Raw genomic sequence first — 13,425 nt, 5'->3', positions numbered from 1 at the left:
ACTGGGAGAACATGCAAACCCCACACAGAAAAGCCCTTTTCACAATCCCTGCTTTTCAGGGGGAAAAAAGCACCTTTAGTCTGTATTAAAGATTCTCAAAAAGTGCAATCACAAATACACAACGCGATTACAACACACTGCTAATATATAAAAAGAACTTACAGAAAGAATGATATTTCACTACATTCACAGTCACAAAAATTAGAATAAAATTACAGTGTATAAAGAGAATCACAAACAAGAATCACAAACGTGACAGCAGCAGACACCAGTTTGGTTCCTGCATGTATCAGAGAAACAAGCCAACGAGTAAAGGCAAATCCCACACCCACAAGAAGTTGACCATTTCTTATCTATTTGCTGCACTTGTATGTTTTTCTTCATCCATGCCTCATTATCAGAGCTGCAGATGTTCCAAATTTCTTTAACCTTGATAAATAACTATCAAGGGGACTGGTGAGGAGGGACAGTGTTAGCCCATTCCTATATCTTAATATGCAATCAAACCCATTTTTGCATCATTAGTGATGTGCAGAGGTAGGGGTGTTTGGGGGTTAGTCCACCCATATCACTTAAAATTGAAGTCCAGACCTTCTTTGCATCATTATTGACTGTGAAGAACAGTCTGATAATGCAAAAAATCCAACCAAGAAAACAAATATTTTAACTTATGCTTTCAAAATGTACATGTCCTCATGTGAGAAAAGTAATTATCTTTTTTTGCTTCTCATTTTAATAAACCAATTTTAAAAGTACTGATTCAGTTCACTTTTGCATTCTCGCATTCTCAACAAACCAGAAAACCATTTAGTAAGACAAAAAATAAATTTAAAAAGAGAAAGAAATCAAAATACAGAGAATTTTCTAAAATAAGGAGTCGTTTGGGTGGGCCTCCCCATGTAATATATACAAACTCCTCCAGCTGCATTAATTGATTCACCCAATAGGTAACAACATGAGCTGCTGTAGCTGAGGTGAGTATTTCACCATTGCAACAGCACATCACCCAGTAAAGATGCTGAAGCCCAAAAAGGTTCATTTAACTGCATCGTGGGTGTGTGAATCTTAATTGGTTATTCATGTGAGTTGATCTCTGCTATCAATGTACAAATGCAGCTACAGTATGTGGTCATGCACTCTGCACTATATAAATGCAGTCAATCAAAATCTGCAATAATTATAAAAAATTATGTGTGGGACAATATGAGGCAAAAAAGAAAGAACTATTAACACACGATAGCTACTGCAAATGTAGTTCGAAACAGGCTTTCGGAGTGAAAACTGAAAGCAGAGCTATGTTCAGTTTAAAATGCACCACAAAAGGAAGAATCCTGCACGTGACTGACCTCAGTGCAGGAAGAGGAGGATGTGAAATGTTTTCAAGAACAATGGCAGAGTGTGGTTTCTCTGGTTCCTCAGATAATATGAAAAAAGGCTGGAGATGAATGTTTTGGGGTTAGGAAGTCCTCACCATGTTCATGTGACTGCATGGTGAAAAGGATTGCAATGACACTTCCTTTTTTAAATGACTGATTACATCTATCAATGGAACATTTCTCTTAACCCTCCATTATTACCATCCTTCACAAATATATAAATAGACATACTGTAGGTTTTATTTGCCAGTCAGATATACACATATACATCTGTTATTTTCAAATTTACAATCTGATAGATGGAGGAAAAAGCTATTCTGCAATCTGGTGGTCCAGCGTCCTGATCCTCTTCCGGGAGGGTGAACACTCTCTGATGGGTAAAAACTGATGATTGCTCAGGTCATGCAGTACTTCAATGCAATAACCTGAATGAGGGAAAAAGAAGGGGGAGAGAAGTCCTTGTGATCTCTCCACTGTCCTCTCCATGTTCCTCCAGCCAGAGGCCCTGCAGTCTCTACACCAAACAGAGATACAGCTGCAGTGAGGATACTCTCTATGGTACTCTTGTTGAAGGTGATGAGGATGGATGGGGGCAGGTGGGATCTCTTCATTCGCCACAGGAGATGCAGATGTGGCTATGCCCACTTCAATAATGATGCACTGTTTATAGGCCAGGTGAGGGTGACTGTGATGTACAGAAAATTGGTGCTGTTGGCCACCTTCACAGCCCTGTTGTTGATAAGGAGAGGAGCGTGGCTGGGGTGGTTTATCCTGAGTCGACAATGATCTCTTTTTAATTGTCCATTATCAGATTCAGGTTTTCTCCCTGCACTAATCTAGTAGCTGCTCCAACTCCTTTCTGTAGGCCATGTTGTCGTTGTCCTTATGACACTCACCACTGTTTTTGTCCACAAACTTCACAATGTGGCTTGTAGCAGAGCTGGAGATGCAGTTTTGTGTTACACATATATGCCATTAATCATTAGGAACCATTTTACATTTTGGAGGGTATGTGAAATCAAGTTTTAGACCAAATGTGAAATCTTTAGCTTTTAAAGCGCACTTATTAATTATAAGTTAAGCATGCATAATTATTGACAGGAAATACTCTTAAACAGTAGAATTACCTTTACATTGCTAGTCTGGTCATTACAGAAAAAAAGAAGACTTTTTCCAATTAAAAAAGAGGGCCAATGTTTTTTCTTAAATGTATAATGTAACAATCACTGTTACCCCAGATGAAGTGAATTCTGACCACACATATCTGGAAGCTTTCTGCAAATGTTAACAAAATACTAATTAAATGATAACAGTGTGCAACAATGGACACCTATTTTTTTGTCTTTATTCAACCCAGTCCTACTGAGGTGCAAAGGCCTGTTTTTCAAAGGAAGTCTCACTCACTCACTCACTCACTCACTTTCTACCACTTGTTCCTCCACTGAGGGTGGCGGGGGGACTGGAGCCTATCCCAGCACAATGGGCGGAGGCAGGGTACACCCTGGACTGGACGCCAGTCAATCGCAGGGCTAACACATATAGACAAACAACTATTCTCTCTCACACTCACGGGCACGGGCAATTTTTAGAGTTTCCAATTAGCCTAATCCCCAATCATGCATGTCTTTGGACTGTGGGAGGAAGCCGGAGTACCCTGAGAGAACCCACGCAGGCACAGGGAGAACATGCAAACTCTACACAGAAAGTCCCTAGCACAACCAGGGATCGAACCCAGGACATCCTTGCTGTGAGGCAACAGTGCTAACCACCACACCACCGTGCCGCCCGCTCAAAGGAAGTCTCATCAAGACAATGTCTTAAAGTACAACTAGTTGCAACAAATTAAATCAGACAATACAAAACATACAATAACAAAATGCATAAAATACACAATAAAAAAAGATCTAAAATGTGTGCTAATTCAGAGCAATAAAAATTAGGTATTGTTATTTGAAACAAGAGCGTGTGTGTTAAGATTCTAAAGCAGTCATAAAATTCTTACAAGTTCCAAGGGAGGTCATTTCTTTCAGGTCCAGAGGAACTCTGGAGCAAGTCTTAGGTGCCAAATGCTCGAGAGAGAACTTTTCAAATTCAGTGCCAGCTATTTAATAGATACGGGCTTTGGGATGTTAAAAATAGAAACTCTGGAATCTAAAAATTAAATACACAAGGATTGATGGTAGGCCAAGGACGCTCTTAGTTTTATTTTTTTGAGCAAATTTTCTATATGGTGTAGTTTATCATATGATATATGTAGTTTATCGTAGTAGTAAAATTTTGCACTGGGGACATTTATCCCAAGGGCATTTAGATTACTACTGAATTTAAACTGAGTGCTAGAATGCACCAGATGAAATATCTGTTCTAGCAGACATCAAATCAAATAATCAATCAATCTTTATTTATATAGCGTCTGTTACAATCAAAATTGTTTCTAGACGCTTTACAGAATCCCAGGGCCTAACCCCCAACAAGCAACAATGGCAAGGAAAAACCCCCCTTTAACAGGAAGAAACCTTGAGCAGGACCAGGCTCATGTAGGGGGACCCTCCTGCTGATGGCCGGCTGGGTAGAGAGAGAGAAGGGGGGAGGACAGGTAGAGGATAGAATAGGCAGAGACCAACAGACTAATGTTCAATAATTGTAGCTTCAATATATAATAGTCGACTGTTTCTATTTTAAATTATGTCTGAATTTTAAAAAAACAAAAAGGGTTTGACATGCCATTCACACGCAGGAATGCTGAATATTCTTTATTTTCACAAACCTTGACAAATTTTGTTATACAGATACATTTTCCCCAAATTATTTAATCCAACACCATCAAAGCCAAAAATGGTTCTTACCACTAATCAAATGTGATGATTTTTAAGTTTCAGGAAAGTGAAAACTGTCATACTTGCCTGTAATAAAGCACCAATTTCAGGTGGCAGGTACACATTGGTTAAATGCTTAGTAACAATTAACATGTTACCGGAGATGGGGAGGGGGCAGCAGCAGCCATACTTTCACCTTAGCTAAATCTAACTTTAATATCTGATTATTGATCCATCATAATATTCTTCCTAAGGTCATTATGGTTTAAACAAAAACTAAAATGTAAAAACTGTAAAATTAAAATAGTGTTATGAGTTGGTTACTGTGTTAATTGTGGTGCCATATACATTGATATATGCTATCAGATATTGCAAAAACTATCAGTATTAAGCAGCACATGCTGGTGTGAAAGCTAAGAGATAACAACCGAAAAAGGAAGCGACAGTCAGTTGTAAACCCCTATTGCCACGGCATCCAGTTATGGCATAGTAAGCGGTACTGGTTGATACCAGGTAAAGGGCAGTAGTGAGCAGGTGGACAGAAATCAGTTAAGTGGCAATGTATAGAAAATAAAAGCTAGACTTGAGTTTCATTTTTCATGAAGAGAGAGATTCATGAGATTCAATGGCTCTTTCTATTCCAGTTTGGTTGACCATGACATAGTTTTCAGCAGATATGACACAGAAACATTAATATTAACTACTGTGCAGCTTAAAAGGCAAAGAAGATGGGGTGGGGTAGTGGGGCAGAGATGGGGTGTCAAATGAGGAAGGCTTGTTTGGTATGGAATTCAGCTGGTCAACATTTTAGGGTATTAGGTTTTGTTTTTATAATAAACCACTGAACACTAGCCCTGTAAGCACTCAGTCATGCAGTCACCATGATCTATGCAAAGTACAGTTTGATATATATAAGCCAAATAAATAGCAAGAAAAAGATAACATAGTAAAAAAAAAGGTTTTCTCTGAAAAAGACAGGTGGAACCTATATTGTTCCACAATCTGTTTCATTCAGCATTAATGACATGATCATAAATGTGTTAGTCATTTGTAATATTAACTACGTGCTGATTATTCCCCTTACCCTCGTAACCCTGAAGGATGCAGTCATGATTTTCACACTTTCACACAAATATTTTATAACCTTTTTAGTGATATAATGATAGAATTAACTCCATTTTCAATGCTGTCAGGTGGTCTAAAGAGTTCAGTGATAGATAATGGCTTTAAAATGTTAAGCAATGTTAATTAAGACACATTACATAACATACATAAATTAATTATTTCTCATCAATAAGACCACAGCAAACACATTCCTCTCTGAACCATTATTTTGGCAGCTGCCTTCAGAATTTCCACATCCAGTCACTGAACAGACACTGTGTCAGGCTGCGTTTGAGTCTGCAGTTCAATCCTTTTAATAGCTGTTAGTGCCAAAACTTACAACACAAGTAAGTGTTTGCTAACACTCGTCCTCCATGGTTGAGTTTATGGGTAAATTTAATTTAAAAAATAAACTATAAAGTAGCAAATGTACACTATATGGATGCCAATGCTTGAGCCCTTGAAAGAGACTTTTTGACAGAAGCTTTTTATTTGTCACCAAAAATGTAAAAGAAATTTATGAGCAAGATGTTATAACCACTTTTTAAAATTGTGACAAACAGACAGAGAAGTCAAGTGAAGTAATATCGGTTTCACTGCACTGGGTTGAAACTACAGACACTCTGCCAAGTTCAAGTTGAGCTGGACTGACACTAAGGAAGAGTTGCAGTCTGTAGCAATATATCTATATCTATATAAACACACACACACACACATGTATGTATGTATGTGTGTATGTGTGTGTGTATGTGTGTGTATGTGTCTGTATGTGTGCGTGCGTGCGTGTGTCAGAAAGACCGACCGACCGACCGACCGACCGACAGAAATGGCTTAACAAGCACAGCCCCCAGAGCTGTCTGAAGGCGAGTCTTTAAGGCTTTGCTTCCCTTGGCTGGACAGGAAATTGTTGTCTCCTTCCATACTCTCGCTCATTTTGTCACAGATGATGTCAACAAGACGTTCAAATACTTGTTTTACATTGATGTTGTCTTTTGCACTGGCTTCAAAGAACTGAAAACCTGTGGTTCACAAAAACAGGATTTTACTAAATCGACTTTAAAGAAAAAAAAGAAAAATGCCAGCTAAAATAATACTTCAGTAAAGATAAGTTAAATATGCTATTACAACATAAAGGTCACCCAAATGTATTTGATATTAAATTCACTTAAAATGATTCGGAATTCTGAAAAAAACTAGTTTGAATCAAATACTACTCTGGTATTTTTTGCAGCAAATATGTTACGAAGAAATTACCGTACACATTGCACAAATGTGAATAACACCATTCAAGTATTTCTCTTAACGTATAATGTACGAGGGGCAAAAATGTAGCTTTAAATAAACAAATAAAAGAGAATTGGTTTTACCGAGTTCCTCCGCTAGTCGTTGGCCATCCTCTGTGGGCACCAGTCTATCGTCCTCCAGGTCACACTTGTTACCCACTAGGATCACCTGAGCATTGTCCCATGAGTATGTCTTGATTTGTGTGGCCCTGTAAAACAAAATTTAGCATTCCGTATTGCGAAATGTAATTGGAAAAACAACAAAAACAGATAATATGGGTTAAACAAAGAGTCCAGGAAAGGATTGCCTTTACACCTCAGAATCCCTGAACAAAAGAACTTCATGACAGACAAGGATGAACAAAGTAACTTAACTAGTTAATGTGTAACTACCCAGATTGCTGAAAAAATAGACATTAAAATTCTGAGACTCACCAGTCCTGAACCGCTTTGAATGAGTCCTGGTTAGTGATGTCATACATGAGCAAGAAGCCCATGGCTCCTCTGTAATAGGCTGTGGTTATAGTGCGATATCGCTCCTGTCCTGCTGTGTCCTATATCAATAAAAACACATGCAGTCGTTTCCACTTTGAATTTAGTAGGCTCTACCAAGCACCAAAATAAGATCTCCGACAACACACACACACACACACACACACACACACACACACACACACACACACGTATCTATTGATAAGGTATGTGCTGTTTTCCCCTCAGACAGGAGCAGGATGAGGATGAGGCCATGGTTTGGGTTGTCCAGCTAACTTAAGACCAGTAATGGATGTACCATTCCACCAAGCAGCCAGCCCAATCACTTTATCAAGGAAGAGAGAACCTCTCTGTACAAGATGTTTATCTTATATATGCTCTCTTTGTATATAGCAGTGTCAAATATTACAGTTGTATCTTTAGCTCATACTAAAAGGTCAACACATGTATTTGCTGCATAATGGGACATATATCTGTGCTCTAGCCAGTAAAACATGGGCTCCCTACTGTGTGATGTAGATCTTTATATGACAACAAACAGGGAGGGTCCCCTGACGTCATTGGACCCTCAACTTAAGCATCGTTTGTTTCTATTCAGGGCATACACAGAGTGTCATCTCCTGGTCTACAAAGCACAAAATGTGTGGCTGTGTGCAAAAGGTGAGTTTGTTTGTTTTAGGATTAGAAAATAGGTTTCTGTGAAACAAAAAGTACTGATGTAAACAGTGTCTGCACACTAAATGAGTAATGAGACTAGTCCGCTTTTCACTGTTCACGGGCCTTGTAGTGCCTTATCAGGATGGTCAGTTTTGAGGACCCACAATGAGTTATGGGCAGCTAGACAAGTGTATCTCAAAGACCATTAAAAATGGTAAAAAAAAACCAACATTTCAACTAACATTTCTGCAGCTCAATCAAAAAGGAATGTTTGATTTACCTATCGATAGATGATCAATAGAGAGACAGATATAGGTACTGATATTTATATCCATCCATCCATCACTGACCATAGAGAATGAATCAGAAAAAGTAAGAGTTAAAGAAGCTGGCTGTTCCCAGTATCGAACACTGATTGCAAGAAAAATGTGATTGGAAAGGTACACAAGCTACAGGAAAGACTGCATCTTTGAGCATTCACATGGAGTGACCAGACACAAGGTTAGGGGTGTTTTACCGAGGCCCAGAAATAAACTTTGACAGTCTTTCAGTGAAAGCAAATGTTCCATTTAATTTGGAGTCTGGAGGACGAGTAGAGATGCACAAAAATGAAAGCTGCGTAAAATCCATTGGAAAACTTCCAAAGTCACTGCTCTCATTTGGAGAGCTGTGTCATCTTCTGGTGTTGGTCGACTGTATTTCATCAAGACCAAGGACAAACGCGACAGCATAAGAGCGGAAACAGCCAAGCTGACAAAAGGCAGTTTGTGCATCTCAAACTACTAGACTCAAGTAGTAGGTAAGGACCTCAGGTTGTGCAAGGGTTGATAGGAGCAGGTCAGAGGGTAGGTAAGAAGGCCCAAGAGGATTAAGACATTTAAAAACAAATAAAAGGACACAAAAATCAACCATGAAGTGCACAGGGAGGCTATAGTAACTGAATGCTGCCTCCACACCCCCGCCGCCATTTTGAAAGAGACACCTGTCTGATTAAAACAATTCACCATGTATAACAGTCATTCCTCAAAAAAAAACAAAAAAACTTTTAAAATGTTTTTAAAAATGGTGTGGGAATTGGGTCTAAAAGCCAGGTGGACCAAGTGTCCTCACATAAACTGGGGCAAAACTCTCGTTTTTCCTCGAGTAAAATCAATGATTCATTTATGTCAACATTCTTTTTTCGAGATTGTGCTTATTAATTGGTATAAATTGTCAAAACCCAGGCCTTAGAAGGCAGCTAGACAACTTCCCACCTGGGTTCCCACTTGCCTTGGTGGGAGCCTCGAGGACTGATTTAGGATACCCATGACGGAATCAATTACAGATTCACTGTCTGTTAAAAATCTATTGTTACCATTAACTCCATGGAGATGGACAAGAACAATCTGTAATGACCTTAAAATAAGTGTAAGACCTGCAAACATTAACAAAAAATAATGGTACTAACAGAGGAATACATACTAGAATACATAGGACGTACATACTCGTCCCACCCTGTAACTACACTGTTACAACAGTGCTCCACTATATTCTTAATACAAATGCTGATATGGAGACTTCGTCTGTTTCCTGAGTCATGGAAAATCCAGGTCTTATAATTCTACTTTGTCAAAAGCGCTATCGGCAATTGGACTGGGCACAAACACCATGTTCTCCCTTTCAAGCCCCAGATAATGATACTATTATAGTCATGATCAATCCTGCTCTTCTGCCATCACAGACATGTTCTATCAGCTAGCTTACTGTGTGTTTTGGTGTGTGTTCCTCTGCCGTTGAGTCATTGCAGTTGCCATTTATGCGTTACATGTAGGCTTACTAACTGTTTATTCACATGAATCATCAGTTGAATTGTCTTTTCATTGCATATGGATAGAATTTAAACATACAAGCCATGGTTTTAGCCTTTTAAAATACAACCATAGCATGTTCACGTTGCAATTTTCCAACCTTTTAGCAAAGTGAACAGAATTCAAATTAGATAAAAAATATTAACATTTTTTTGCTCTCTGTCAGATTTTGATAGAAGAAAATATCCACTCTTCTGGAAATGTTGCCAGTCTAAACTAACAATAAATAGAAATATGAATATAATACTTTGTAATATCACAAATGAAATCCATGACTATGTTTCACATTTCCACTCACCCATATCTGCAACTTGATTCTCTTGTCGTTACGGAAAACTGTCTTCACCTTGAAGTCAATCCCCACGGTGCTAACAAAGGCAGATGTAAAGGAGTCATCTGCATAGCGGAAAAGGAAGGAGGTTTTGCCCACGCTGCTGTTGCCGATGATAAGCAGCTTGAACATGTAATCAAAGTTCTGGTCTGCTGCATCCTTCTGTGAGGACTGTTGCTGGAGCCTTGAATCAGTTGATGCCATCTAGGAAGGAATTTACAAATGGTTAAGGAGAGAATTATTTAATACAGGATGAATAATACAAATATTAATACTGTGGCTAAGAATTTCATTGTCTCTACAAGAATTTTTTTTCCTTTCTCTCGCTCTCCCTTAATCACTGCTGTTTCTCATGACATCTACTTTAGCTTCACTTTAATCAGTTGTACAGATATATCCTGAGCACTTCATATATAAACAATCAGGTTGGAATCAAGAAAAGGAAGGAGGCCATTGCTTATACTCCTGCAGCAGCACACTAAAGCCTTAGTGGATCCACAGGCACCTCCTTGAACATGAAGCAAACAGGACACACAAAACACATTAAAGTACATTTTCTGTTTACTGCAACTAATTCCTCATCAGTGTCAGTGGAGGTGCTGGATTGTAGAGAGTATCACATCCAGGACTTGTCACCAGTCGCTGTTCACTCCAGGCCAGCTATTAGATTATCTGCCATTAAAACCTTTAGTCTGTACACAGAGTGTGTATCAGCACTGCCTCATCTCCATGGAGATAGGCCTCTGCTACCAGGAGGAACCATCACTTGTCGAAGCAACCAGCACCTTCAGCATTTATTGGTCATATGGAGATTATTGGAGCAGACAGCACACAAGCACCAAGGCCTATGGCAAAACCAGAAGAGTGGAGATGAAAGAATGAAGGACCTGCTCGGAAACACTCGCACGGAGCCATGTTTGGTGATGTTCCAATCAGATCAATCTCACATTTGTGACCTTGCATGTCCATGTGATATTGTTATATGTAATTAAAATGCACTGAAATTAACAGTGCCTCTAAAACTGCCAGAAAAAGTCCATAAAAGTAACGTATTTAACAACATTCAGGCCATTTTAACAAAAGTGTTCCTCAAAAGCATTAGTGGTGTATTAAAAAATATAAAGTTTTATGTAAAAAATCCTAAATAGGCTACTAACCTGAGATTAATTGGTGTGTGTTTAGTATTGGAATTGGATCTACTTTGACATTGAAAAATACCTTTTTTGCACAAGTCTGTGCAATTTTGTGGTCGTTTAAGAAATATCACTTTTTGAGGGTGGAAAACAACACAATGCTCTTTCACAATGTCACTGGTCATTCTGCACCAAGGCACATGTGCTTAAACACAGTTTCTGAGAATTACACAAAGGCCTCATTTCCAGGTTCTTTAATCTTTCCAAAACAAAATCTTCAATCACATGATGCATCTGCAGAGTCAGGCTAACAGCCAATATATTCCTGACACCACCACCTGATCGAAAAGTCATTTACATATAGAAACTTCATGAGCACAGCTCCTACGCCTCGGGTAAAACTAGTCGATGTCTTACATGTATTCCCCAACCCATGATGGCTCAAGGCAAACAAGCCAAATTTCATGAATTTTATTAAATGTGGAAAAACCAAAAATCCTCTCTCACTTTTGTATGTATAATAGAAATATTTCCAATGCTTAGTGATCCCAACATGGATTCCAGGATATACTCCTTTAAAGTTCAAAATATATCAAAACATATGGAGACATTTTAAATGTCACACCAAAAAACTCAAACCTGCAATCTACCAACTATATATATATATATATATATAATCTATACCTGAAGATGGTCTGCAGATTAATTGTTTCATAGTTTAATATAACATTTTCCAAATTCTTCAAAACAGCACTTAACATAGAGAATATCACTCTTGCAAGGGCACTATTATCCATTCAAAGCAATATAAAAGACTAATTAGAGAGCCACCTTCACTCGGGAGTTAAAAAGAAGGGCAACAATAGACAGCAAAAAGCCACAGATCTTGAGTGAAAAGAAGCAATCGCCCAAACCAAATAAAGGACATCTGAGTGAATGATTGTAACGCTAGAAAAGACTGCTGTGCTATCTTGCATTGTTTGCTCATCTGGGAAGCAGCAGCTGGCTGCCCAGCCCGCAGGAAATGACCGGGTACGTATTGATTAGTTTCCAGCTGTCACATCATTGGGGAAGTGGCCGAAGCGCAAACGTTGGCGATAACCCATGAGATTATTCATTACCACCGCTCCAAATATGCTCACAACAGCAGCCAATGCTAAAGTCAATTAGATGAGGAAAACCTGTTAGCGGACATGGAAAGAAACTTTCTTTTCCGCACCAGACGAAAGCGGAAAAATCATTTAAGCGCATAAAACTTAAACAAACTTACATCCTTGAGGAAGAAAGCAAATGTCCAAACTGGTTGTTTTGCGACAGCGATACTGATGCCGGAAAAGCGCAGAGCAAACACCTGAAATATCCTTCCCAGCTCCGGCTCCAGACCGCCTCCTCTGCTCTCTGGTGTCCCGGATATTCGCTCGCAGACTCGGGAAGTCTGGCTACGCAGGGCTGCAGCTGGATCCCTGCGGAGAAGCGACCGCGTCCACGCGCTCGGAAAAAACCGGAACAACCTCGAGCGCTCGAGGACTGGCTGATCAACCGGCCCGCGCGCGCACGCACGCGCTCTCACAGCACCGGCGAACACACCCAGCAGCAGGTGTGTGCGTGCGCGCGCCAGTGCTGACGTCACGTAAATTAGAATATGTGTGGCCACTACATTTCCAGTTTTTATACATGTAGGACAGGGCCCCGCTCCTGTTTGTCTCATTTTATAGTATTATGGACATCAAAATACTATAAAATGAGACAAACAGGGCCCCTCTCCTGTTTGCCCCATTTCATAGTATTATGGACATCAAAACTTTATTTGAAAAAAGTATTGCTGCATTTAAATGTAACAAAACAAAGAAACAAGCAGTAAGTGATTAGCCTAACATAACAGAAATATCAAAACAAGAAAATCCAGCATGGCCCTAGTACAAAACAGCCTTCAGGCAGCACCTTCTTATTGTTTCTCTTTTAACTGTGGCTCTACTGTTCATGTTCGCTTGGAGTCACACCAGAAACCTCATCTGCTGCTTTTTTCCTGACTTATACATCCCGCCACTGAAAAGAAAAGTGCATATTGCACTGCCTTCAATACTGTACTGTAGGTAGGTTCTTATTAATCTCTGTGTCTGAGTCACTCTATATTTCATATATATTTGTATTTTACATATACTGTACATAGCCAATGAGTGAGTGAGAAATGGCATTTCCATTCTTCTGCATGTCTCTGCACAGAAGAATTGACTATAACAATCCTTTGAATCCCTAAACAGGTGTGAGTAGAAAGTTGCTTGGTGAAAGTTCCTCACACCTTTTATTCTACTTCCTCATGTTTTACTCTTCACAGGAGGAATTTTGTTTTTTCGTGCTCACAGGCCGGATCCAGCCGGAGATATGT

General features: G+C 39.3%; 1 protein-coding gene across 2 annotated transcripts; it reads right to left on the bottom strand.

Annotated features, from left to right (window-relative positions):
* Positions 1 to 4,116: 4,116 nt before the first annotated feature.
* rab3db (RAB3D, member RAS oncogene family, b) lies at positions 4,117 to 12,595 on the bottom strand. Of its 2 annotated transcripts, none has more exons than XM_057026353.1 (5): positions 12,391 to 12,595; positions 9,874 to 10,110; positions 7,015 to 7,133; positions 6,664 to 6,788; positions 4,117 to 6,315 (listed from the first exon to the last, which is right to left on the bottom strand). In XM_057026353.1, the coding sequence occupies exons 2-5, from the start codon at positions 10,108 to 10,110 to the stop codon at positions 6,128 to 6,130; spliced, it is 669 nt and encodes a 222-aa protein (XP_056882333.1). In that variant the 5' UTR covers positions 12,391 to 12,595; the 3' UTR covers positions 4,117 to 6,127. The 2 variants fall into 2 exon arrangements, with proteins under 2 accessions (XP_056882333.1, XP_056882332.1); XM_057026352.1 differs by having other exon boundaries at positions 12,310 to 12,588.
* Positions 12,596 to 13,425: the final 830 nt, after the last annotated feature.

This window comes from Takifugu flavidus, chromosome 3 (assembly GCF_003711565.1).
Source record: "Takifugu flavidus isolate HTHZ2018 chromosome 3, ASM371156v2, whole genome shotgun sequence".
Taxonomy (NCBI): domain Eukaryota; kingdom Metazoa; phylum Chordata; class Actinopteri; order Tetraodontiformes; family Tetraodontidae; genus Takifugu; species Takifugu flavidus.
This window is presented reverse-complemented; position numbering and strand designations above follow the sequence as displayed.